The sequence below is a fragment of the Nerophis lumbriciformis genome, linkage group LG30 (genome assembly GCF_033978685.3).
Source record: "Nerophis lumbriciformis linkage group LG30, RoL_Nlum_v2.1, whole genome shotgun sequence".
NCBI lineage: Eukaryota > Metazoa > Chordata > Actinopteri > Syngnathiformes > Syngnathidae > Nerophis > Nerophis lumbriciformis.
In genome coordinates, this window is record NC_084577.2 from 9,495,874 (window position 1) to 9,523,500 (window position 27,627).

Here is a 27,627-nt window from a genome sequence, read left to right on the forward strand (position 1 = left end):
GTTGTTTTTGTCTGAGAAGGAAGACTAAGTGATACTCAGATGAAGAGCAAGTGGAGTTTTTCGTCAAAGATATTACAGTTTTAATTCGGACTCATTTAATCAAGTAAGTATTTATTTACCAACTAAATCAATGCATGTCTATGAAGGTTCTCATTCATTCAGGTCATTGTCATCTCAGGGCATTCAATCGATCACATCTGGACTGCTTGGTTTATTTTGGAAGACGTTTCGTCGCTCATCCGAGTAGGCTTCATCAGTTCGGGCTCATAGACTTAGATTGGCCCCTCAGTGGCCTAGTGGTTAGAGTGTCCGCCCTGAGATCGGTAGGTTGTGAGTTCAAACCCCGGCCGAGTCATACCAAAGACTATAAAAAAATGGGACCCATTACCTCCCTGCTTGGCACTCAGCATCAAGGGTTGGAATTGGGGGTTAAATCACCAAAATGATTCCCGGGCGCGGCCACCGCTGCTGCCCACTGCTCCCCTCACCTCCCAGGGGGTGATCAAGGGTGATGGGTCAAATGCAGAGAATAATCTCGCCACACCTAGTGTGTGTGTGACAATCATTGGTACTTTAACTTTAACTTATCTAGTCCAGCGGCTAGTGCCAAAACCCCAAATATTTATACTCTAAAAAACAGGAGGGTGTGCCTGGGCAAGAATGGTTTCGCCCTATCGTAGTGAGAGAAACAACTGTTTTAATGCAAACGAGCAATCTTAACTGTCAAAGCTGTTTATTGGAGTGTAAGCATTTGGGGTTTTGGCACCAACTAGAGATGCGCGGATAGGCAATTATTTCATCCGCAACTGCATCAGAAAGTCGTCAACCATCCGCCATCCACCCGATGTAACATTTGATCAGAACCGCATCCGCCCGCACCCGCCCGTTGTTATATATCTAATATAGACGATGCAAGGCATTAGTGAGGTTATAAAGCTTTTGCCTGTTAAAGAAAGGAGACTGATCCAATGCAGTGCAGACATTCGCGTGCCACGCTGTCACGACCCAGACGCACACCAGTGCGCAATCATATGGGAGCCGCGCTGAGCGCACCTCCAAGCGCGTCTCGCTGCCGGCGACGGCCGCGTATGAGCCCGACGCTCCAGCGCCATCCATTTTCAGGGCTAGTTGATTCGGCAGGTGGGTTGTTACACACTCCTTAGCGGGTTCCGACTTCCATGGCCACCGTCTAGCTGCTGTCTACATCAACCAGGGTGAGCCCCACCCCTTTCGTGAGCGCACTGCGCGCGGAGTGACCCCTGTTACGCGCCCCCGGCAATGGGGGTGGCGGGCAGGTAAGCTGCGCGGGCGGAGTGACCCCTGTTACGAGCCCCCGGCCACGGGGGTGGCGGGCAGGTAAGCTGCTTACCTGCTGCGCGTGACGCCGGCCGTGGCGAAGGCGGACGAGGCGGGGTGTCGGTGCGGTGGGCGCGGTGGTGACCCTGGACGTGCGTCGGGCCCTTCTCGCGGATCGCCTCAGCTACGGCTCCCGGTGGGGCCCTCTCGGGGGAGGGGCCTCGGTCCCGGACCCCGGCGAGGCGTCCCTTCTCCGCTCCGTAAAAGTGTCCATCTCTTTTCTTTTTTTTTTCTTCTGTTGTGGCATATGCAGCAGGTGCCTGCTCTTTTTTCGTATGTGGGTAACAACATTTAACTATGTATATATATTTCCGAATTGGTTTAACTTCCACCCGCCTGAATCTATTTAAAATCTAATTTTTTTTTTATTTCAACCACCCGACCCGACCCGCGGATAAAATCTAATTTTTTTTAATTTCATCCGCCCGATCCGCGGATAATCCGCGGACTCCGCGGTTGTGCCCGCAAACCGCGCATCTCTAGCACCAACCGCTGGACTAGATCTGACCAATCTAAGTCTATGAGCACGAACTGATGAAGCCTACTCGGATGAGCGGCGAAACATCTTCCAAGACAAACCAAGCAATCCAGTTGCGATCGATTGAATGCCCTGAGATAAATCAATGCAATGTTTTATTGGGATTTTTGTCTCTAAAGTATTAGTAGTTAAATGCTGTGTTAGACAGGTTAAACGCTGCAACTCAGAAGATAATTTACAGTAAAAAACAACGACAGTAAGGACATTTAACTCCTGTTACCTTATATCAGTGGTTCTAAAATGGGGGTACGCGTACCCCTGGGGGTACTTGAAGGTATGCCAAGGGGTACGTGGGATTTTTTTTTTAATATTCTAAAAATAGCAACAATTCAAAAATCCTTTATAAATATAAATAAAAACCTATCTTTTTTTCCAAATAGTTCAAGAAAGACCACTACAAATGAGCAATATTTTGCACTGTTATACAATTTAATAAATCAGAAACTGATGACATAGTGCTGTATTTTACTTCTTTATCTATTTTTTTCAACCAAAAATGCTTTGCTCTGATTAGGGGGTACTTGAATTAAAAAAAAATTCACAAGGGGTACATCAATGAAAAAAGGTTGAGAACCACTGCCTTATATAAACATGGTAATAATGCCATATGATAATGTCAACATGAGGATAACACTGTATAATAACTTTGTCATAAGAATTATGTATGAAAATATCAACATGAGAACAACACTGCGGAAAATCCTAACACAGGACAGTACAGTATCATAATATATACTATGTACATTTTATATATGTATATATATTGTATATATTAAAGCTGTCAAAGTTAACGTGATAACGCGTTAACTATACATTTCAATAACGGCACAATTTTTTTTTTTACGGGCGATTAACGCAAACACTTCCTTTTTGACCCTCCTGCCGTGCCGTAGCGGGGTGAACTTGGCTGCAGTTTACTTGTTACTGATGAGCCACAAGCGAGCAGAAGTGGCCAAAGGAAAATCTACCTTATGGAAATATCAGGTTCAAAGCCATGGCAAGTTGTTCTCCCGACAAGAAAGGACTATCTTTCGCCATTAGAAGAGGAGACATCCCTGCAGCAAACACCTGCTGCGCGCATCGTTCGGTGGGTGGTGCTTCACTTTGGAGTTCAAATTACGGTTAAGGCCCAGTGACAACATAACATTTACATTGTTACTGTGACTGATTTAGTAAGTAACATGACATAAAAGCTCAACAGAAATGAAAGATGGCAGGCAGGATGTCGAAATGAGACTTTTTCTATTGCTAAAAGTCGATCCGACATCAAAACATGTCAAGACACTTTCTTAAACCAATCACACACTTTTCCGGCTTCAAAATTAAAGTGCTACGCTATGCATCCGGTTTAAATATGTCTAGGGTTTCTCCTTAATGTACATGCTTAATATTAGCCGCCACACCTAACAAAATAAAGTGATAAATGTATTGTAGCGTTCAGAAGAAAACAGTCTGACGCTCTTTTTAGCTTTTATGGCCAATTTTATGCTAACATCGAGCCCAATTCCAGCAAGTATTTTCTCCGTGCACAAACATCTGACAAAGAGCAGCTCGAAGATCTCTATGAATAACACTGACAAGGAACCCAGATTTCCCTCGCCTGGACGCGGGTCACCGGGGCCCCCCTGTGGAGCCAGGCCCGGAGGTGGGGCACGATGGCGAGCGCCTGGTGGCCGGGCCTGTCCCCATGGGGCCCGGCCGGGCACAGCCCGAAGAGGCAACGTGGGTCCCCCCTCCAATGGGCTCACCACCCATAGCAGGGGTCATAGAGGTCGGGTGCGATGTGAGCTGGGCGGAAACCGAAGGCAGGGCACTTGGCGGTCCGATCCTCGGCTACAGAAGCTAGCTCTTGGGACGTGGAACGTCACCTCGCTGGGGGGGAAGGAGCCTGAGCTAGTGCGCGAGGTGGAGAAGTTCCGGCTAGATATAGTCGGACTCACTTCGACGCACAGCAAGGGCTCTGGAACCAGTTCTCTCGAGAGGGGCTGGACTCTCTTCCACTCTGGCGTTGCCGGCAGTGAGAGGCGACGGGCTGGGGTGGCAATTCTTGTTTCCCCCCGGCTCAGAGCCTGTACGTTGGAGTTCAACCCGGTGGACGAGAGGGTAGCTTCCCTCCGCCTTCGGGTGGGGGAACGGGTCCTGACTGTGGTTTGCGCTTACGCGCCAAACCGCAGCTCAGAGTACCCACCCTTTTTGGATTCACTTGAGGGAGTACTTGAGAGTGCTCCCCCGGGTGATTCCCTCGTTCTACTGGGGGACTTCAATGCTCATGTTGGCAGCGACAGTGAAACCTGGAGAGGCGTGATTGGGAAGAATGGCTGCCCGGATCTGAACCCGAGCGGTGTTTTGTTATTGGACTTTTGTGCCCGTCACAGATTGTCCATAACGAACACCATGTTCAAACATAAGGGTGTCCATATGTGCACTTGGCACCAGGACACCCTAGGCCGCAGTTCCATGATCGACTTTGTAGTTGTGTCATCGGATTTGCGGCCTCATGTTTTGGACACTCGGGTGAAGAGAGGGGCGGAGCTTTCTACCGATCACCACCTGGTGGTGAGTTGGCTGCGATGGTGGGGGAGGATGCCGGACAGACCTGGCAGGCCCAAACGCATTGTGAGGGTTTGCTGGGAACGTCTAGCAGAGTCTCCTGTCAGAAAGAGTTTCAATTCCCACCTCCGGAAGAACTTTGAACATGTCACGAGGGAGGTGCTGGACATTGAGTCCGAATGGACCATGTTCCGCGCCTCTATTGTCGAGGCGGCTGATTGGAGCTGTGGCCGCAAAGTAGTTGGTGCTTGTCGTGGCGGTAATCCTAGAACCCGTTGGTGGACACCGACGGTGAGGGATGCCGTCAAGCTGAAGAAGGAGTCCTATCGTGTTCTTTTGGCTCATAGGACTCCTGAGGCAGTGGACAAGTACCGACAGGCCAAGCGGTGTGCGGCTTCAGCGGTCGCAGAGGCAAAAACTCGGACGTGGGAGGAGTTCGGTGAGGCCATGGAAAACGACTTCCGGACGGCTTCGAAGCAATTCTGAAACACCATCCGCCGCCTCAGGAAGGGGAAGCAGTGCACTATCAACACCGTGTATGGCGAGGATGGTGTTCTGCTGACCTCGACTGCGGATGTTGTGGATCGGTGGAGGGAATACTTCGAAGACCTCCTCAATCCCACCAACACGTCTTCCTATGAGGAAGCAGTGCCTGGGGAGTCTGTGGTGGGCTCTCCTATTTCTGGGGCTGAGGTTGCTGAGGTAGTTAAAAAGCTCCTCGGTGGCAAGGCCCCGGGGTAGATGAGATCCGCCTGGAGTTCCTTAAGGCTCTGGATGCTGTGGGGCTGTCTTGGTTGACAAGACTCTGCAGCATCGCGTGGACATCGGGGGCGGTACCACTGGATTGGCAGACCGGGGTGGTGGTTTCTCTCTTTAAGAAGGGGAACCGGAGGGTGTGTTCTAACTATCGTGGGATCACACTCCTCAGCCTTCCCGGTAAGGTCTATTCAGGTGTACTGGAGAGGAGGCTACGCCGGATAGTCGAACCTCGGATTCAGGAGGAACAGTGTGGTTTTCGTCCTGGTCGTGGAACTGTGGACCAGCTCTATACTCTCGGCAGGGTCCTTGAGGTTGCATGGGAGTTTGCCCAACCAGTCTACATGTGTTTTGTGGACTTGGAGAAGGCATTCGACCGTGTCCCTCGGGAAGTCCTGTGGGGAGTGCTCAGGGAGTATGGGGTATCGGACTGTCTGATTGTGGCAGTCCGCTCCCTGTATGCTCAGTGCCAGAGCTTGGTCCGCATTGCCGGTAGTAAGTCGGACACGTTTCCAGTGAGGGTTGGACTCCGCCAAGGCTGCCCTTTGTCACCGATTCTGTTCATAACTTTTATGGACAGAATTCCTAGGCGCAGTCAAGGCGTTGAGGGGATCTGGTTTGGTGGCTGCAGGATTAGGTCTCTGCTTTTTGCAGATGGTGTGGTCCTGATGGCTTCATCTGGCCAGGATCTTCAGCTCTCGCTGGATTGGTTCGCAGCCGAGTGTGAAGCGACTGGGATGAGAATCAGCACCTCCAAGTCCGAGTCCATGGTTCTCGCCCGGAAAAGGGTGGAGTGCCATCTCCGGGTTGGGGAGGAGATCTTGCCCCACGTGGAGGAGTTCAAGTACCTCGGAGTCTTGTTCACGAGTGAGGGAAGAGTGGATCGTGAGATCGACAGGCGGATCGGTGCGGCGTCTTCAGTAATGCGGACGCTGTATCGATCCGTTGTGGTGAAGAAGGAGCTGAGCCGGAAGGCAAAGCTCTCAATTTACCGGTCGATCTACGTTCCCATCCTCACCTATGGTCATGAGCTTTGGGTTATGACCGAAAGGACAAGATCACGGGTACAAGCGGCTGAAATGAGTTTCCTCCGCCGGGTGGCGTGGAGAAGCTCTGCTATCCGGGGGGAGCTCAAAGTAAAGCCGCTGCTCCTCCACATCGAGAGGAGCCAGATGAGGTGGTTCGGGCATCTGGTCAGGATGCCACCCGAACGCCTCCCTAGGGAGGTGTTTAGGGCACGTCCGACCGGTAGGAGGCCGCGGGGAAGACCCAGGACACGTTGGGAAGACTATGTCTCCCGGCTGGCCTGGGAACGCCTCGGGGTCCCACAGGAAGAGCTGGACGAAGTGGCTGGGGAGAGGGAAGTCTGGGCTTCCCTGCTTAGGCTGCTGCCCCCGCGACCCGACCTCGGATAAGCGGAAGAAGATGGATGGATGGATGGACAAACATCTGCCTCTGTGCTTCACTTCAGACAAACAATTTGTTCATTCTCCGCTGACACGGTGTGTTCAAAGACAATGTGAAATGACCACCATAACACACTAACATACATAACACCAGCCATACGGGTTGTCCGGAGCGAAGGCAGCGTGTCCGCGTGGTTGTATTTTAATATATTCAAGATATACCCGCGTACAGCGACCTTCACAATTTAAGATGACACTGGCGGCTTTTAATGAGAGAAAGGCTCCTAGCAACGTGAAGCAAGTGCGACATCAGGCTCTCTGCGGCTCGCTTTTCATTACGAACATGGCGCGACAGAATCTAAACAAAGTCTCTAAACACGAGTACAGTTGCCAAAAACCCCAGAAATAGATGCTAGATTTGTTGCCAATTATTTTTTATTACAGAAAAAGTGACTAAAAGGATTGCAGAAATCTCTTTAAATTTGTTTTATTTTTTTTTAATTCTCAAAGTACAGCAACAATTTAAAAGTAGAACAAAACGATATAATGCAAGAAAAAAAGAATGTTAATAGCTTACTTAAAAACATATTTGTTTTAAATGTATAATCACATCCCTTTTTAAAGAATATATGCATCATAACAAATCATGCTATATCGACCACGCTCCTAACCACGCCCCTACAACCACAGGTATTTTGGCAATTTAGGGGAAACCCTGACATTAACAAAATAAAAATGTCTTACATTACAATCACGCTTTGTCAGAGATGTTTTGTAATGTTATTCTGTGATACTTGCCTCTAAATAAATGCTAGTACATCAGTTGAGGAATATGGGGTCAGGTGGGGTTGGAGGGGGATTTTTCTGGCTGGCTGAAATATTGTGTAAATTCTTTTATAACATGTTCTGGTCAAGTCCTCAATTACAGAATGATTAGCAGGCTCAATAGTACATTTTATCAATTAATAGAAGGTTAAAACATTGTCATGCAGCAATACGAAGCTACCCCCCCTGAAAATGATCTGTCAAGGGTACACTTATTAATGGAAACAAAACTTTTGGCTTTTTGTGCCATCCATTTGCTTTTTTAAAGCATTACATGTTTTCAATTCTTTAAGATTCCAATAAACTTCTCAATCAATCAATCAATGATGAAAAATGATACCTATCTGTAATTAATCGCGATTAATTTTAAGTTAACTATGAACAATGCGATTATTGCGATTAAATATATTAATAGTTTGACAGCCCTAATATATATATATAAATACACACACACAAACATATACATATACATACACATGATAAAAAAAGAGAAAAAATTATACCAGCACAAAGTGCTGCCACGCAAACCCCAAAGAACATTTTGAAAATCAAGACTACATTTCCTGCAATTGGGTACATTTCCACATCATATTTTACTTTTACATCATTATTATCTACAAACTTCTTTAGGCTGTCTTTTTGACAGTTACATGTAATGTACCGGTACCACAGAATTAAAACTTTTTTAGTACATAATTTACAAACATTATTTTCATTGCAAATGTAATGTAAAATTCTATAACATGCACGCAAAAAACTCAGAAAACGTTTCCCATTTGACAACTCTATCCTGTAACCACGCCCCTTCGGGCAACATACTTCCGATGTTGTGACCTTTGTTTACAATCCGTCAAGTCAAAAATGTACCTTCTCACTAATAAATACTAATAGATACTAGGGTTGGCCCAATACCAATAATTTAGTACCGATAACAGTACCAAATTGTATAAATACTTTTCAATACTTTCCAAATAAAGAGAACTACGAAAAATGTCAATATTGGCTTTATTTTAACATAACATCTTACACTAAACACTCACAGTCAAAGAACAATTTTACAAGGTTAAAATATAAATTAAAAGGCATTGAAATGGCATCGACCCTGAAGGGAACGTCTTCCCTGTGCTTCTCGACTACAGTCTGTAACAACTACAGTTGTAACAACTACATTATTACCTGTCACTTTTTATAACTCCTTGTGCAGATCTGAATGCTTATTATTTAAATGTTTACCTATGTTCTTATATGTAAACTAACCAATCATCAATCATGTTTCCCGTGTAGTTTGTCCTCTGCCCGTGGAGTTGCTTCGCTACGTAGCTTCACTTTTTAAGTTAATAATTTTTAATGGAAACCCGTAGTTTCAAATCAAATCAAATCAAATCAAATCAACTTTATTTATAGAGCACATTTAAAATTTACCACAGGGGTAGCCAAAGTGCTGTACAATGAGCAGGTTAAAAGATAAAACGAGTACCGAGCAAACACAACACAACACAAACAGAACACGATAAAAAATAAATAATTAAAATAGAATTAATAAAAACATAAAAACATAAAAACAGGATCACAGCAGGTGTATTATGGGGCGCCATTGCAGGATGGATATCACTCAGTGTTAAAAGCCATGGAATAAAAGTATGTTTTTAAGAGAGATTTAAAAACAGGAAGAGAGGAGGCTTGTCTAACACTCAGGGGTAGGTCGTTCCAGAGCTTGGGAGCAGCAACGGCGAAAGCTCTGTCACCTCTAAGCTTCAGCCTTGTGTCAGGGACCGTCAACAGCAGCTGATCGGCTGATCTTAAGGATCGGGTGGGGCAGTAAGGCTGAAGGAGGTCGGAGAGATAGGTTGGCGCGAGGTTGTTTAGACATTTAAAAACAAATAAAAGGAGTTTAAAATGTATTCGGTAACGCACAGAGAGCCAGTGAAGGGACGCTAAAATAGGGGTGATGTGCTCACGTCTGCGGGTCTGTGTTAGCAGACGAGCAGCAGAGTTCTGCACGAGCTGCAGGCGGGCGAGGGAGGCCTGGCTAATGCCAACATACAGGGCATTACAATAATCAAGACGAGTCGAGATAAAAGCGTGGATTAATTTCTCAAGATCATGTCTTGATAGAAGCGGTTTCACTTTCACTATTTGGCGTAATTGATAAAAGCTTTTTTGAACGACGCTGCTGATTTGTTTTTCGAATTTAAAATCTGAGTCAAACTTTACCCCCAGGTTTGTGACAGAGTCGCTGAGATACGGGGTCAGAGTGCCGAGGTCAACGTTGGGGGAGGGAGAGCGACTTGGACCGAACAACATAACTTCTGTTTTATCTTCATTTAGGCTCAGGAAGTTAGCTGAAAGCCAGACTTTGATGTCGTGCAGGCAGTCAATAAGACGTTGAACCGTGTTATTTTGTGCCATGGGAAAATAAATCTGGCAATCATCGGCATAAAAATGAAATGCAATACTGTACTTCCTAAAAATAGAACCAAGGGGGAGAAGGTAAAGCGCAAATAAAATTGGGGCAAGGATTGAGCCCTGGGGGACCCCATGTGGTAAAGGAGCTGTGGACGACATAAAACTTATAATAACTAGTTTTTACCACTGGATCATCAAAAACCGTACCCATTACGGGAAAAACGTAGTTGTTGGCAGGTATGGCAAAGAGACGGATCAAGATTTTAAAACACAATGTACGTCGGAAAAACAGAAAATAACTTTTTATATTTTTACAGAGATAAAAAAAGATGGCTTTCCCACTACAAACGGAAAATTCACATGCCTGTTAAAAGACTTTGTATATATATTTCACGACAGACCAGTCTAACCTCACCTTACTGGAGACCAGTTTGACATTTCCTGACGCCAAAGCAACTGCAGTATCAGCCATCACCTCAGCCTTGATAGAGCCAAGGCCTCCAGTGGCACTGGTCTTGATGAAGCTGTCTAACACCACATCCAACAGATCTGTTATCTAAGGAGAGAGCATTTTCAAATATAACTAAAAAAGAGCATATTCACACAGGTGGAGCCATATGAACATTCAGTTTAAAAGGTTTCATAAGTGATTGGTGTGGTGGACTCACCTGGCCCAAGCTGCCCCAGATCTTCGCTTGGATAGAGGGATACATCTGCTTTTCGTTGATGGTCATGGTGATGAGCTTGTCCAAAATGGCAGTGACACGCTGGCGCTTGGCATCATCATTGTGCTTACAAAAGCGAACAAGGTTTAGCAGCCAGGGTGTCATGTACTCCAAACAAAGATGCTTCAGCTCAATACCTGCAGAACAACAAGTAATTATGTAAGTTGCATATTACATTTTCTCAACTAGTGGCCACTAGTCATGTAACAGTGCGCCGCAATCACGGTTCGGTATGTACCTGGTTTTACAGGTCAGGGTTAAGATTATTTTTGGATACAGGAAGGAAATGAAACATAAAACAACTGCAAACTGTTAGCATATTATTTGCCGCGATTTAGGATATAAAAAGTCCCATATTGTCAAAAAACAAAGATAATATTTTGGGTGGTATAGCTCGGTTGGTAGAGTGGCCGTGTCAGCAACTTGAGGGTTCCAGGTTCGATCCCCGCTTCCGCCATCCTAGTCACTGCCGTTGTGTCCTTGGGCAAGACACTTTACCCACCTGCTCCCAGTGCCACCCACACTGGTTTAAAAATGTAACTTAGATATTGGGTTTCACAATGTAAAGCTCTTTGAGTCACTAGAGAAAAGCGCTATATAAATATAATTCATTTAATTTAAATTCATTTCAATATTTCCAAGAGAACGGCAGTCCCATTGTGGTACTTTAGGGCAGATGTCATTGCCTAGATTGCATATTTGGCCATGGGACGCACAATATCGGGCACAAAATAAGGGAAATTCACCCTATGGTGCTATATTTATGTGTTTATGAGCAAGGTTGAACAGGTAGTGTTGAGTATTAAACTCTGCAACGGGTGTGGAATATTGACCTCTCTGGGGTTCCTTCCGGTCAGAGAATATAAAGTCATCAGATACTGTAGTCAACTTTAATTGCATTGTCTTGCATCTCAGGTTACATTAGTACACAATATTCTGTCATGAATATGAAATGCATTGTGTATGCATATACATTTAATATACTTGCATAAAATAAGTGTAAATTAAAGTGTAGTTCTTAATTAGCATATGCAAATTAGCCATAAAAGCTTATTTGTTTAGTAGTCAGATGCTATTCACTAAATAAACACAGCTGTCATATGATGATAGACAAACATCAATAAAAAAACTACACACACTTGAAGAAACCATTCACAATACATCTCATAAAGCGTTCGGAAACACCAATGACATCTGCACCAATAGAAAGCTACTGATTGTGACATATGAAAGAAACAGAAGTAGATGTTTTAATGTAATAGTTTTCAAAATAAGAGTTTCGCATTAAACATAATTTAGCGCCAAATCTAATTATAGCGATCCTAACTAATTCATTTATTCATCTCTCCCCATCCCTATTGAACAATAGCGAGACAAGGTTTTTCTTGACATTATCACCAGCCATGACTCCCGCTAGCCAAAGGCTGATCTGCACTCCAATCGCCAGCAACTTGAGGGTTATAGGTTCAATTAATCACGCAATTTATTTTGAGGACTTATGCTCCTTTACCTTAACTGCGGATGATTACCTGAAAGGCGGCGCAGGTTGCTATACAGTCAGTGATCAGGTCAATGCTAAGTGTTGGGATGAGTGAGGCGACTCACTGGTGTGCTTGGTGGCATATTTTGTTTCAAAATACACTCCGACTGGACTCTAGAAAATACTTTTACCAAGTTTTTGAGCAAATAAATGACATGCAAAAAAAGTAAACATTTTTTAAATGTTTGTGTCTAACATTCTGATAATAAAATTGCATTTTCAGCAAAATGTTGGGGTCTTTTTACATTTAAATTGTGTAAACAATTAACGGTAATTTATTGTGTAAGCACAATTCAAGCGAGATCAAATTGATTGATTAAATAATCTTTTGACAGCACTAGTAGATACTGTACTTACCTCAATCAATCAATCAATCAATCAATCAAAAGTAATTTATATAGCCCTTGATCACAAATGCCTCAAAGGGCTCCACAAACCGCAACGACATCCTGAGGTCAACAGCTTTATATTGTTCTTACACAGACAGGGAGTTAACTGCTAGGTCCATTTTCTTCCGTAATCGGCAGCTTTGAAGCACGTAAACACTCAGAAATAATTACGGTTGGTTTCTTACCAGATGTAAATGAGTTCCCTGTGCAGTATTAAATATGATCTTTAATTAGACTGCATCAATACAGCGTTGTTAAGTTAGTGCAGCTCATGGTGTTAGAGGTACTTACTGGATTTGCTGAATCCAGAGATGCACTCCTCCAGAAACTCTAGCGTCAGATGGGGTTCATTGGCAGCTAGTGTCTTACTGATGGACACTATGAAAAGAGTGTTGTTGGCTGGAATGCAGAGGCCTGATGTCTCCAACAACTGGCCTTCTATCTTTAGGTTGAACGTGCAAGTCAAAGCACACAATAGATTATAAGCTGCAGACCTAAGCAAGAATGGAAAAGAGAGAAGTGTTAAAATGATTATGCTGTAGAAAAAAATAATTTTAGGATGACAAATTGAAGGTTATTAACGAGAACTTTTATCTGTGGAAACTTCCATCACTTAAGGCTAGAGATGGGAATCGAAAACTTGTTCTTTTTCAGAACCAGTTCCCAGTGTATCGATTCCTTGGAATCGCTTGCCATTTTTACAAACAGTTACCTTATCGATTCTTCTGGGTGGGAATGATGTCATTACTCAAATTGCGTAGGGATGTCAGATTGAAAAATGGCGGTGCCCGAGCGCAGCAAACGCTCTAAAGTTGACTACATTTTACAAGAAAAGACTGCAACAGCGCTACTTGAAATAATTATAAGGCTGCTACTTCATCAAGGAGGACATACGAGCAATATGCTGAAACGTTTTACCACAAAGCATGCAATAATTATAAATGAAAGTCATGTTTTAAGCGCTCCAATCTAATCCCATCAGCAGTAACGCTTGCACGTCATCTAAATACAATAGGTACTAACTAACACAGCCTATCATGTTAGCCCTATTTTTTGTTTAAATGAATGCCTTCTCATTTAAATGAGTATTACAAGAGACAGAATTTGACTGACTGGGCAGTTCATGTCTGCTGCTAGACGAATGTCACCGAGCAGAGACTAAGTTTGTGGTCAAAAGCTTGCATTTTCAGTAGGTAAATGTTCAATTGTCGTCAGAGAAAAGTTGCATATTTTAATGCAACCAGATTTTTTTTCAGTCATTATATTAGAGGCGAAACTCATTAAATATCAAAATATAGAGTATGGTGTAAAAGTCCCTTCATGTCAGCAATTAACTAATTAACTAATCTGTGATATTAACTTATAACATACAAAGTGAGACACGTCAAGCCATTATGGTTTATAATTATGATCATCATGGCTTACAGTTTTTGAAACCTTACATTTTCTGATAATTTCAATTCAACGTTGATTAAATTGTTAAATTCTAAAGAAGAATATACATTTCTTAGATGTACAACATTTTTATTTTTCCTTCTATGCTACATATGTGCCTCTTAAGACCTCACTGTAGGGTTTGTAAGGTCATGTTACCTCTAAACTAAACAAAATTGATGGTAATCCCTTTTTTTTCTCTCCCCCCCCAAATAAGAATCAATAATAGAACCGTTTAGGAACCGAATCGTTAAGCAGAATCGAAAGTGGAATAGGAACAGCAAAAATCTTAACAATTCCCATTCCTGCTCAAGGCCATTTCAAACTTTTCAGCCCCCAAAAAAGTATTACTAGTATTATGAATATAAGTAGTACTGTGAGAACATATGCACATTAAATTTATATGTAGATACATATCTAACCTGCACCATGCAAAAGAGTTGTGGCCATCATGAAATTTAAGCACGTCACCGTAGACCACTGACAAATTACAGCAGAGTAGGCTTGGTGGGAGAATTAGGATAAGAATGGAGATTTGTTCTGTATATAATTTTGAGGTTTATAGAGTATTTCAATAAAAGAAACTTACTGAAGCTCCGCCACTGGGATCCAATATAATTTTAAAAGACCCTGTAACAAACTGGATTTGGCACCTTTAATGCATCCTATTTTAGGTTTAAAAGTTTAATTAAATTGGGCACATTTTGATTTAATTCATTTTGGACATTTAAAGTTTATAAATGTTGGCCAGAACTGTAACTGCCTTTTTCACTGCTAAAATACAAGCCTTTTGCAAACAGTCTGTCACATACTAAGTAGAACCTTAAGATGTCTATACCACTGCAACAAGTGGTATATACACAATGTAATGTTCTTTAAAAAGTACTGTCGCAAAGAATTGTAACAGATTTGAAGAACTGACCTGAGACTGGGGTCAGAACTGCCCAGGTTGAGCAGAGCGATATTAAGCAGCGTGCCGGGAACATCTTTAGGCCGGATCTTAGTGTGCTGGGGAATTGAATCCGGCTGAGATAGCTCCCATCGTGTTCGAATATGGATGATAGACTGAACGATTGCGTCACATTCTTGATGCATGAAAGTAAGTGGTGTGCCCTGGTTGGCCATGGTAAGGGTAAACTGGCTCTCATCGACCAGACAAATCTCTTCAATCTCTGAGGCATAGTAGACATCATTAAGGAAGACAGGCTGCCCCAGAACACGCGTCCGTTCAGCTGAGGTCACCTGCACTGCTGTTGAGCCGACCTGAAATTATATTGGTAAACAAAATATAGTCTGCTTAGATGAGTAATGTTACAAAATAAAGCACCTTCATTGATTAAAAACCTCACCTTTATTGAGACCTTGGTGTCTTTGTGAGCCAGTTTCAGAGCATTATGGAACACTTTGAGATCTTCTTCCAGAGTGAGTGTGGCAGCAGGGAGCTTCTGTTGGTCAGGTTCTATGTGTTCAGCAAGCTTAGCTGGAGAATCGATGAACTGGAGCCGCTTGCTTCCCTTCAAGCCGGTCAGTAGACGCTCATGGTATTTAGTGTACTCTCTTACCCAAGTATTGCAATTGTACACATAGACAGCTGCCACATTCTCATAGGCAAAACCCGGAAAGACCACAAACCACTTGGACAAAAAGTCAGTCTTGAAGCGGTTACTGGGGCCCACATGAGTCAAGTCCACCACAATCTCATAGGGCTTGGCATAGTAGGGTTTCAGGGTAAGGAGTACATGGTAGATTAGCAGGTCTCCGTTTATCTGGCCAGTTTTGAATCTAAACAAAAACAAAAAAACAATTATTCAATGAAAAATACCGACAGAAAGTTTTGTGCTGCCTAAATAATTCTATGTTTGGGTTTTGAACATATAAAGGAGCACTTACACTAGGCCTTTTGTACCGCGTTTAGGCCCACTTATCATCTAAAATCCAGCATGTTTGGCTAGTGCGAGTCCTTTTATCCGTAAAGTTTGAAACTGTTCCTCGGCTCTGGCACACTTGGGAGTGGTGGGCCCTGGCCTGGTACAATTGGTCATGCGCGTGTACATGCCCAACTGTAACCAAGTCACAGAGTGTTTGTAATGCAATTGCTCCTTGCCGGTTATAGCCACGAATTTTTAAATATGTGATGTACCATATCGTAACTGTATGCATGTTTTGAAATAAATCCAAACCATAACCACCATGACAATCGCTACTTTTAATAAGAACGTTTTGAGTTTCGTTCCTATAACAGCGCTGTAAATCAAGTTTAAGTGTAAATCAGAACTTACAACTACAATAATAATGACCAACTGTCCAAGTCAACAGAAGGACAGTACAATGGAACCTTGATTAAAGAACACCTCTATTTGCGTTCTATTCGGTCTATGAATGTTTAGATCGAGCCAAATTTGCCTCGGTGTGCGACCCATGTCTCTGTGTACGATCGCTTCATTTATTATTCTATTATTTATTAATTTTGTGTGCCGCTGTAAGCTCTTTGGGGGCTGCCATTTTGATGACATCACCATTTTAAGTCACATCATATTTACATATTTGAAAAAGGACAGCAGTGGTGGCGACAATGGCATACGGATTGCCTCACGAATATGGAAGAAACATGACCACAACTTCAACCATTATCAAAAAAGGACGTTTATATGGTTGCTGACTTTGCCGAAGAGGTTAAATCTCTTCGCAAGGACAAAGAGAAAGTGCAAGACAAGATGGAAAAGCTGTTGCTAGTGTAGATAAATGAGAAGCAGCTAGCTGGCGATAGCATTTCGAGGCTACCATTTATGGCAACTTGATGTCCAAATAAAAAAAAATTGCAAAAATTTAAGGCGAGCTATGGGTGTTCGTAAAAGTTAAAAAAAAATTAAAAAAAATAAATAAAGGAGTTGTCCTTCACAGAGTCGGTGCAGCATGGCGAGACTGCTCAGACAAAACTGCTGCTTCAAGGATTTTATCAGTGAAGGGGATTTCTACTTTAGCACGTTTTTAACTGTGATAAGACTGGATTTTTTGGGGTGAAAAATGTCAGAGGGAACCTTTATTACAGCAAAGGAGAATGCAGTACCAGGACACAAGCCGATGGAGGACTGACTCACATGCTAGTTTGTGCTAACGCTGGCGGTGGCTGGAAGTTGACTCTATGCTTCTTTACTACTCCCAGACTGTTCAACAAATGCCACAAATATTCAAGGACACATGGTAAAATGATTTTCCTTTTTTGTTTTTTATTGTAGCAACATGCTTTGTAACATTTTGGAGTGCACCAAAGGGACTTTTGTGTGTGTGAGGACGCATTGACAGTTAAAGGCCTACTGAAACCCACTACTACCGGCCACGCAGTCTGATAGTTTATATATCAATGATGAAATCTTAACATTGCAACACATGCCAATACGGCCGGGTTAGCTTACTAAAGTGCAATTTTAAATTTCGCGCGAAAAATCCTGCCGAAAATGTCTCGGTATGATGACGTCAGCGCGTGACGTCACGGATTGTAGCGGACATTTTGGGACAGCATGGTGGCCAGCTCTTAAGTCGTCTGTTTTCGTTGCAAAATTCCACAGTATTCTGGACATCTGTGTTGGTGAATCTATTGCAATTTGTTCAATGAACAATGGAGACAGCAAAGAAGAAAGCTGTAGGTGGGAAGCGGTGTATTGCGGCAGGTGTTGTGCTGGATAACGCACCCCCGCCGTAGAATGCACCCCCTGACTGTTTTGCCGGATAACATAGCCGGTGTTTCATTGTTTACATTCCCGGAAGATGACAGTCAAGCTTTACCATTGGCCTGTGGAGAACTGGGACAACAAAGACTCTTACCAGGAGGACTTTGAGTTGGATACGCAGACACGGTGCCGTGAGTATGCATGCAGCTGTGGCTTCCAAACATTTGATCGCTTGCCCGTACGTGCGTGCCGCTATGTGCATGTCACGTACGTAACTTTGGGGACTTTGGGGAAATATATGTGCTGTATGAACTTTGGGGAGGTGAACGGTACTTTGGGCTGTGGGATTGAGTGTGTTGTGCAGGTGTTTGAGTTGTATTGGCGGGTTATATGGACGGGAGGAGGGAGGTGTTTGTTATGCAGGATTAATTTGTGGCATATTAAATATAAGCCTGGTTGTGTTGTGGCCAATAGAGTATGTATATGTCTTGTGTTTATTTACTGTTTTAGTCATTCACCTGAATATCAGGTCCCACCCGCCTCTCACAGCATCTTCCCTATCTGAATCGCTCCCACTGCCCTCTAGTCCTTCACTCTCACTTTCCTCATCCACAAATCTTTCATCCTCGCTCAAATTAATGGGGAAATTGTCGCTTTCTCGGTCCGAATCGCTCTCTCTGCTGGTGGCCATGATTGTAAACAATGTGCAGATGTGAGGAGCTCCACAACCTGTGACGTCACGCTACTCGTCTACTACTTCCGGTACAGGTAAGGCTTTTTTATCAGCGACCAAAAGTTGCGAACTTTATCGTCGATGTTCTCTACTAATTCCTTTCAGCAAAAATATGGCAATATCGCGAAATGATCAAGTATGACACATAGAATGGACTTGCTATCCCCGTTTAAATAAGAAAATCACATTTCAGTAGGCCTTTAAATGGTAAATGGTAAATGGGTTGTACTTGTATAGCGCTTTTCTACCTTTTTTAAGGAACTCAAAGCGCTTTGACACTAATTCCACATTCACCCATTCACACACACATTCACACACTGGTGGCAGGAGCTGCCATGCAAGGCGCTAACCAGGACCCATCAGGAGCAAGGGTGAAGTGTCTTGCTCAAGGACACAACGGACGTGACTAGGATGGTAGAAAGTGGGGATTGAACCAGTAACCCTCAGATTGCTGGCACGGCCACTCATCCCAACTTCGTCATGGGATGAACAAAGATTGTTGAGCCATTACCTGCTTGTTATGTTGGTTTGATACATACACAGTATATACACACATTATAGTGTCTTCAAAGTGTGTATTTTTTAAATATAAAATAGGGATTTATGTTGGGTAGAACCAATGATTATTGTTTACATTCTTTTCTATGGGGAAATCTGTTTCACTATACCATTTGCTGGGAAACCATGTTCCTAAACCAACTAAGTTCGTAAATCGAGGTTACACTGTACCTTTCTCTTGGATTTGCAGTAAATGTGGTCTACACCACAATCCACCCAATTTCTTTAACAGAAAATTGGATAAATACTGCAAACTTGGGCATTGCAACGCCAAGGTCTGAGACAAGATAACAATGGATTGCAAAATGCAAGAAGCCACACACAATAGTATGTACTTATATAGGAAGCTTACACTCCCCAATGCCATAAATAATGCCAATCATGATAATGGTGGTTATTGGACGGATATGAAATGTCAAATAGAGTCATTGCTACTATAATGCTAACTCTCATACAACACACCTTATACAGTATGTACTGCACAACTTCCTACACAAGTAATATATTGTTTGGAGGAACCTGCGCATTGCACATGTTCAGTATTTCAGGACAGATGTTGTTCAGTCTATGTACATTTTTAAATGTATTATTGTTGTTGTAATTGCAGGTAGGGCAGCACGGTGGAACAGGGGTTAGTGCATGTGCCTCACAATACGAAGGTCCTGAGTAGTCCTGAGTTCAATCCCGGGCTCGGGATCTTTCTGTGTGGAGTTTGCATGTTCTCCCCGTGACTGCGTGGTTTCCCTCCGGGTACTCCGGCTTCCTCCCACTGCCAAAAACTTGCACCTGGGGATAGGTTGATTGGCAACACTAAATTGGCCCTAGTGTGTGAATGTCAGTGTGAATGTTGTTTGTCAATGTGTGTTGGCCCTGCGATGAGGTGGCGACTTGTCCAGGGTGTACCCCGCCTTCCGCCCGAATGCAGCTGAGATAGGCTCCAGCAACCCCTCGCAACCCCAAAAGGGACAAGCGGTAGAAAATGGATGGATGGATGGAATTGCAGGTAGGCATGGGCTGATAATAAACAAGTCAATTAATCGAAACGATAAATGAAAACGACTTTGATAAGTTTGCCGGCATGGATAAGTTGTTATGTTCGTAGTGTGTGTTTGTTTTGTTTGTTTCTCGCTTTCAAACAGGATGCAAGAGGTTTCCCTTTGTGCTTCTCTCTCAGCACCTGCACGCTTTCTTCCACAATCTTTGTCTCTGTGAGTGGAGGCGGGACCGCATGAGCAAGATTAGCATCAACGAGCCAATATGCCAAATTTGTTGAAAGGGAAAAAAAAAAACACCCGACCCAGTTTATCCAAGTGGGAAAAAAATTCACTTCAAAATATTGAATATTTATTGAAGTGCAATTTTTGCTGACAGAGATTGAGAGTCAATTTTATTTGTACAGTATTTGTACTTATTTAGGATGATCAAATTACCAATTAAAATGATAAAAGATATTAAAAAGAAGTTGATTGCGTTGATTGCATATTTGCATTGTTATTACTATTATTCATTATGTATTATGAATAAATGAGTGCTTAAGTTAGCCTCCAAATAATGCTGATAATAAAATCGTTTATCAGCAACAATTTGTAGGACAATTTACGCATTGTCCGAGAAAACTTGCTATCCGCGCAGGCCTAGTTGCATATTTTACATACTATTTTCTTGGACGCAGTCTGATGAAGCAATTGAGTAGGTATTTATGGTCAAACTGTCATGGAAGTTACTCAAAGGAAATATTTGTAGTTTTGTTGCTATTTCAATCAAATCTAAACTTTTGTTGCACTTATTTTGGTGTGAAGTTGCTAGCAAATATAAAAAACAGTCTGACATAGTATGGCAGTGTTTCCTTAGTCTGGGTTTACAATTGGGTTATGCTGACAAACATTGACACAAAGACCACCACCCTTGCTGCATAGCTGACTAAAATTAGGGCACAATTTTGAGAAAAAACCTAATTGCATTTTTTTTTTCCAGAAGTGTGATTACGATTTCATTTGCAATTTTTATTTTTATTCATCGTCATGCATTAAACTGCGAAAATACAGAGTGAAGGAAGACATATGTTACATTTAGCTGTCAGTCAACATATTCTTGTCTCAAGGTGCCACACATTAGAACACTAGGCAATAATTTACTTTAAAAAGATTTGTTTTTATGCAGACGGACTACATGCTTTCTCGTAAACTGAAGAAATAACTGAAAAAACTAAACAGTGTTTATAAATTAATGTTATCATAATATTTAACAATAAAGCAAGTAACCATTTAAAATGTTATACACTTATATTTCTCATTACTGCAGAATTGGTTATCATTGGACTATAATTAAAAGGTAAACAGTTATCCTAAATAAATATACAAAAAAAAAGAAGTAAGGACTCGCAAGCAAAATTTAACTTAAATAAATATTGAACATCTTAAAGTGCATTTTTCTTTCCAGTTGGAAAAACAAGGTCAAACATTGTCTTTTTGTTTGTTGACGTTATGCAATCACGGCATTCTCGCTCGATCGCCCATATGATTTGAAGCTGAAGTATTACTTTAACAGGACATTTGGCTTTGTAATCATATTTGTCAACACTGTCTGCTCTCATTTTCTCGCACATTTGACCCTCTGATGTTCTGTGTACCTACACTCTGTCCTCCCCCTGTCTAAGCCTGCTGTGTGTGTGTGTGTGTGTGTGTGTGTGTGTGTGTGTGTGTGTGTGTGTGTGTGTGTGTGTGTGTGTGTGTGTGTGGTGGTACACAGAACATCAATTTCCACACTTCTATTATACCCGGGTCCAGTGGACCCGGACACCTTATATGTAATAGAAATGCGTAGGGGGGGTGTATGGTGTGTGTTCATTAAATATGTATTCTGATATATGTTCTTCACAGAAAATGAGCCAAAGCCAGTGAGTCTCAGTTTGAAAAATTAATTAATTGTATCATTTTTCTTTTAATAAAAATCGAAAACAGGTCCCAAAGACCCGAACACCACACAAGGGTTAAACAGTTGTTAAGCAGTGGCACAAACATTCATGTAAATTCCAAAACAGAAAGTGCAAGATTGTCAGAGACATTTTAAAACAAGCTATTAGTGCACTTTTGTGCATGATGTCACTAAGATGACATATCAAAACAACACTAAATTAAAGTGCACTTTTTGTACAGAACGCCACTACAATAGTTTAAAACAAATAAAGTGCACTTTTGTGCATGATGTCACACGCCGTTTGTCCCTTTTGGGGTCGCGGGTGTGCTGGAGCCTATTTCAATAACTGTCAAATAAAAATGAGCTGCATAATAGGAAATCAAATAGTGTATGTCCTTCTCTATGTGGTAAGTTACTGCAGACGTTATCTCCTTCTATTTTAGACTTTTTTTTTTTATATGGTGTTGATGTAGAAATGGTTGCTTGGTAGGGCTGGGCGATATATCGATATACTCGATATATCGTGGGTTTGTCTCTGTGCGATATAGAAAATGACATAGTGATATTCGAGTATACATTCCCGCGGAGTTGCTTTTAGCTGCGGGCATTACACTGCATGCGTTTCCCACTCTTTCTTGTCTCTCCTTCTCACAGACGTAAACCAAGCGCACCTTCTTACATACGTCACGTGTGCAATGTCACACGCTCCCGCGGAGCAGAGAGGTAGCGACATGGTAACGTTAGCTGTGATGCTAACAGTGAGGTGCGGGTGGTAATACGAGAGAGAGACGGTGCGAATCTGGTAACAAATGGAGGAATAATAAATTCCCAAGCAAAACAGCACGGGATCCATCATCCGGCGGTGGTTTGGCTTCAAGCGGGAATATGTTCAACATTTATGCGGCAAAAGGGTTGCTACAAAAAGTAGCAGCACTGCTAATGTAGCATCATTTGAAAAGTCACCCGCTCGAGAATGAGGAGTGCTTGAAACTCCGCATGTCAACATCGCCGTTCGGTGCCGCACCAACAAAATGCCGAACCAACTATTTCCAGATAAACACCGTATGAAAAAAAATAATAGTCAACAACAGAAGGAGATAACGTCCGCAGGAACCTACCACATAGCGAAGGACATATACTATTTGATTTCCTATTATGCAGCTCATTTTTATTTGACAGTTATTAAAATATCTTGTGTGACATCATGCACAAAAGTGCACTTTATTTGTTTTAAAATGTCTCTGACAATCTTGCACTTTCTGTTTGGAAATGACATGAATGTCTGTGCCACTGCTTAATAACTGTTTAATAAATACAGTTTTGGTCAATTGACTTAGTTGTGATTTCCCTCTCTGCATGAAAGTTTAAAATGAGCATATATTAATGCAGTATGAACAAGAATGTTTTTAATGTAGACACATAGAATCATCATACTGGTGTGATTATATGCATCAAGTGTTAATTCAAGGCTAAGGCAAAATATCGAAATATATATCGTGTATCGTGACATGGCCTAAAAATATCGAGATATTAATAAAAGGCCATATCGCCCAGCCCTATTGCTTGGGCATTTTGTTGGTGTGACACCGGCCGAAATGTTGACATGCGGAGTTTCAAGCACTCTTCATTCTCTAGTGGGTGACTTTTCAAATGGTGCTACAAATTAGCAGTGCTGCTACTTTTTGTAGCAACGCTTTTGCCGTATACTTGTAAAACATCTTCCCACTTGAAGCCAAACCACCGCCAGACGATGGACCCCGTGCTGTTTTTCTTGGGAATTAATTCTTCCTTCATTTGTTACCAGATTTGCACCTTCTTTCTCTCGTATTACTACTCGCACCGCTTTGTTAGCACCACTGCTAACGTTACCCATGTCGCTACCTCTCTACTCGGCGAGGGCTTATGACGTTGCGCGCGCGTCAGTATGTGACGTACGTAAGAAGGTGCGCTTGTTTTAAGTCTCTGTGAGAAGCAAAGACAAGAAAGAGTGAGAAACGCCTGTATTGTAATGCCCGCAGCTAAAATCAACTGCGTGAGGATGTATACTCGAATATCACGATATAGTCATTTTCTATATCGCACAGAGACAAACCCGCGATATATCGAGTATATCGATATATCGCCCAGCCCTAGCGGTAGGTAATTTCTATGCAGCTAACCATCGCGTATTTAAGACACCACCAGGTGTTGATGTAATGCTTTCTTGCCTTTAGTCAACATGACAGCTCTCAGACAGGCAATCATACAAATTAAAATACAGAAGCTAAAATAAGTTTACATTTTTAAAGTATTAGATGAAATAAAAACTACCTGTTCAATAAGTGTAAAAATGAACAAGGTGAAATGACTACTATCACCCTTTAGCGCATGTGAGGCACACAGCGTATGGCCAAATGTCGTATTAGAGAGAACATACTTCACATACACCAAATTATTTAAGAAATCAAACTAGTTGATTTGCTTTAGGCTTAACAGGCAAGTGTTGAGAAAACACTTGACTGCTGTAAGATGCTACATGATGTTGCTAGTAGTACCCCCTCTTTGTAGTAACAAAATAAGAATCTTAAAACATTTTGTTTACATCAAATTACATAGTGTGCCGAAAAAGAGTATCGACATATAATGGAATCGTTAAAGAATATTGGTATTGGAATCGATACAATCCCAATTATAGACATCCCTACCTGGCACTAAAAACAAAATACAATTAAATAGAATTCTTGGGGTGCCATGCCTCTAATATAATCAATGGTAGGAGAAACACTGGATGGATATTCAACAAAAAATCCTTGATGGACTATGGGGGGGGGGGGGATAAAAGATCAACTGTGTAATTAACACAACTGTCTCTGTTTATGTTGGCAGATTTGTGTTACAAAGCATCCAATTTAAACAATTTAAAGGCTGTTCATACCATTTCAAGAGAACACAATCAGCAATTGTGCAACTCCACCAAGAACTGTCAAAGGAAGTAAGTATTTTACACAATCTTTTGCAACATTAAACAGTTTAGGCAATATCCTGAAATGTAAAATAGACATGATAACTTGAAGACCTCATATCTTTCTTTCTGTGACCTTTTGTGTAATTACAGAAAAGAATGGAAGGAACAAAAATTTTTTGCCTGTTTCTTATGCCGTTACTCTGTGACACCACAGCAAACCTTTCACTTCCTGTCTTTGAGTCAAACCAAACTACCAATGGTCCAAAAAACTATTTTGATATGGTCATCAACGGCACGCGAGCAGACTGCTTTGTTGATGTGAAGATAGGTCTGATTGCTGTAGGAACTGCAGGTGTTCTGATTGTGTGCCTATTGGTAGCCACTGTGGTATTGGCATGCCAAGTGTACCACATTAGGCGCCAGGTTTATGCTCCAAGAACCTCCAACTCCAACATGTACTTGGTGAGTGGTACGGACTACTGGGACACTAATCCACCTGATATTGGAGGACTGGTCGGGCCTTGCGAAACCAGTTTAATGATGGACGAGGTGAGAGCAGAGGAAGAGAATCGGGCTAAAAAAACTCAAGCAATGTGAAGGGGCTCGGGCAGAAATTGATCATGAGGCTTTTGCTATGGCTTTTGATCCTGAAGATAGGAAAAGTCAGATGCTGAGCTCAAATTCAAAAAACTATTGTTTAGAAAATCCAAAGGATCTTGAGGACAAGCCTCTTGTTGTGTGACGGTCATGATAGTTTGGTAAACTTCAGCAAAAACACTGAAGATGACAGCAATGATTCAGTTCAGCATTAATTTAACAGTGTTTAGTTTTCCTGGAGATAAAAGAAAAAGGTGCCTTAACCAGTGGCCCCCAACTTTTTGGGCCAACAAACCTGCTCAAGTTTCCACAATTTTTTGGTGGACCAGCGGATTGGGCTGGCGGTCTTTATAACAATCTAATATAGTGATTTTAGGCAATAGTGCTACTGTGAGTTACCAATGTATAAAACCAATAAAGGCATCCAGTAACATCAAATTAAAGTGGATACTGACTGGACTGGGCCTGTATATTCTTTTCTTCTTGGACTGACGTATGTATTGTGTGTTTGTATAGATGGACGATGCAAGCTACAATCTGCATCGTCCACCGTGTATGGTCACACGTTACTTCTAAAGTGTACCGGTAATTTGTTCAGCAGTCCCACACACACCAACTCCAACTTATTTGAGAGCAGTGAGGGCACCAACAAGATAAAGCTTTAAAAATAGTGATGTTTTAGCAAGTAAAACATGAGCAATGTCAAAAAATCTTGTTTTTTTTAATAATAGGACGTGTTTCTATAACCAAACAAAAATCAATCGGGGAGTTAAGTCACTGAGTTAGGCTACAACTGTGTTTTTTCTTTATTGCAAATTACATGATTAGAGAGATAAGAATCAAAAACCGGTTCTTCTTCAGAACCATTTCCAAGTGTATCAATTCCTTGGAATCTGACGGGCTCCAAGGAGGCCAGTACTCGCTCCGGTTCTCATCTGGCGCTCGACGAATGTCACTGAGCAGTGACTATGTTTGTGGTCAAGGGCTTGTACCCATTTGCCAAAGTAGATGCTTTTAATTTTCGGTAGGTAAAGAAAAGTTGCATGTTTTCCTCACACCCATTTCTCACAATATATTATATTATACAGGTAGAACAAACATTTTTTTTTATAGAAAAAGTCAATTTATGTCAGCAATTCAACTTCAAATGTGAAATTAATATGTAATATTAGCTTATTACATGCTTTCATGTAATACAAACTTTCAGGACTTATGCAGATCACAAAAACAAATCAGCAGGAATCAGTGGTTAAGAAAAGTTGTGCATGTACTGAAAGGTTTTGCATAATATTGTGAAACAAAACGCAAGATAATATGTCTCCTGTCGTATGTATGTTACACCTGATTATGGTAGCCGTACTGGTGCGGCTTTGTAGCTTACCAAAGTCGTACTTAAACATTTTGACAGATTTTTGAGCGCCGTGTGTCTTGTTCTATATTCTTAATGAAACATCAACGTTTTGGATTACTTTCTTAGTGTCTATACTCGGGCTGCACAATTACTCAGATTTTAAGCATGGTTATAACTTTGGCTGCCATGATGGAGGGTGATTTTCGGCAATATTAACATTTAAAAAGCAGATTTCGCCGTTTATCAAATCAAGCACTTTTGCAACCACTGCCGCAGAGAAAATCCACAGATAATTGTGTATGGGCGCAGAGCTCCATCACCATGCTGGACTTCAACATTAACATTACCAAACTTCTCCAGGTCTGCTGCAGCAAACTGCTTTGTTTCACTTTATTTCACACACTTAACTTCTCCGGAGTTTCGACTAAACTATTCATGTTATGAGAAAATACTGACATGGTAATAGTATTATTGAACAAAAACAAATATTTGTCTTTAAATATATGGATAACATTCATTAAGCCTTTTTATATGACAATTTCATGACAACTAACATGATGATGTTGTGATAATTTGGGTCTTATATTGTAAATAAAAGTATCTTATTTTATAACTACAAGCTGCTACTTTTTTCCAACTCTTTAAACACTGCAGTTTATAAAACGGTACGGCTAATTTATGGATTTTTCTTCACTAATGGCCATAATGTTTTGTGTTCAACAAATACTTTTCATATTACACTGACAGAGACACTAAAAAGGTTTGTTATTGTTTATGTTCCGACACCATCTTTTGGACGAGTTCTCTCACTGCAAGTGCTGCGGGTTGCAAACGTACTTCCTATTTCGTGCCTTGAACTGGAAGATTAACCGTCCATAGCAATTCTGCTTGAAAGGTTTCATCATTCAACACTCCAATCAACGTTTTTAATTTTT

The 27,627-nt window shown here is 41.9% G+C and overlaps 1 protein-coding gene and 1 long non-coding RNA gene across 4 annotated transcripts in view; one reads left to right on the forward strand and one right to left on the reverse strand.

Annotated features, from left to right (window-relative positions):
* LOC140676714 (uncharacterized) lies at positions 1 to 25,791 on the forward strand. Its single transcript, XR_012048612.1, has 3 exons — positions 1 to 103; positions 24,666 to 24,771; positions 24,895 to 25,791. It is a non-coding gene; the product is annotated as an uncharacterized lncRNA (long non-coding RNA).
* The window catches only part of nf1a (neurofibromin 1a), a 210,755-nt gene that overhangs the window by 70,430 nt on the left and 112,698 nt on the right, over positions 1 to 27,627 (reverse strand). For all 3 annotated transcript variants that reach the window (XM_061925507.1, XM_061925508.1, XM_061925506.1), the window contains 5 exons: positions 15,275 to 15,707; positions 14,848 to 15,188; positions 12,783 to 12,985; positions 10,506 to 10,699; positions 10,253 to 10,393 (listed from right to left, as the gene is read on the reverse strand). In XM_061925507.1, coding sequence (XP_061781491.1) covers positions 10,253 to 10,393; positions 10,506 to 10,699; positions 12,783 to 12,985; positions 14,848 to 15,188; positions 15,275 to 15,707 — 1,312 coding nt within the window. The remainder of the gene's footprint in view (positions 1 to 10,252; positions 10,394 to 10,505; positions 10,700 to 12,782; positions 12,986 to 14,847; positions 15,189 to 15,274; positions 15,708 to 27,627) is intronic.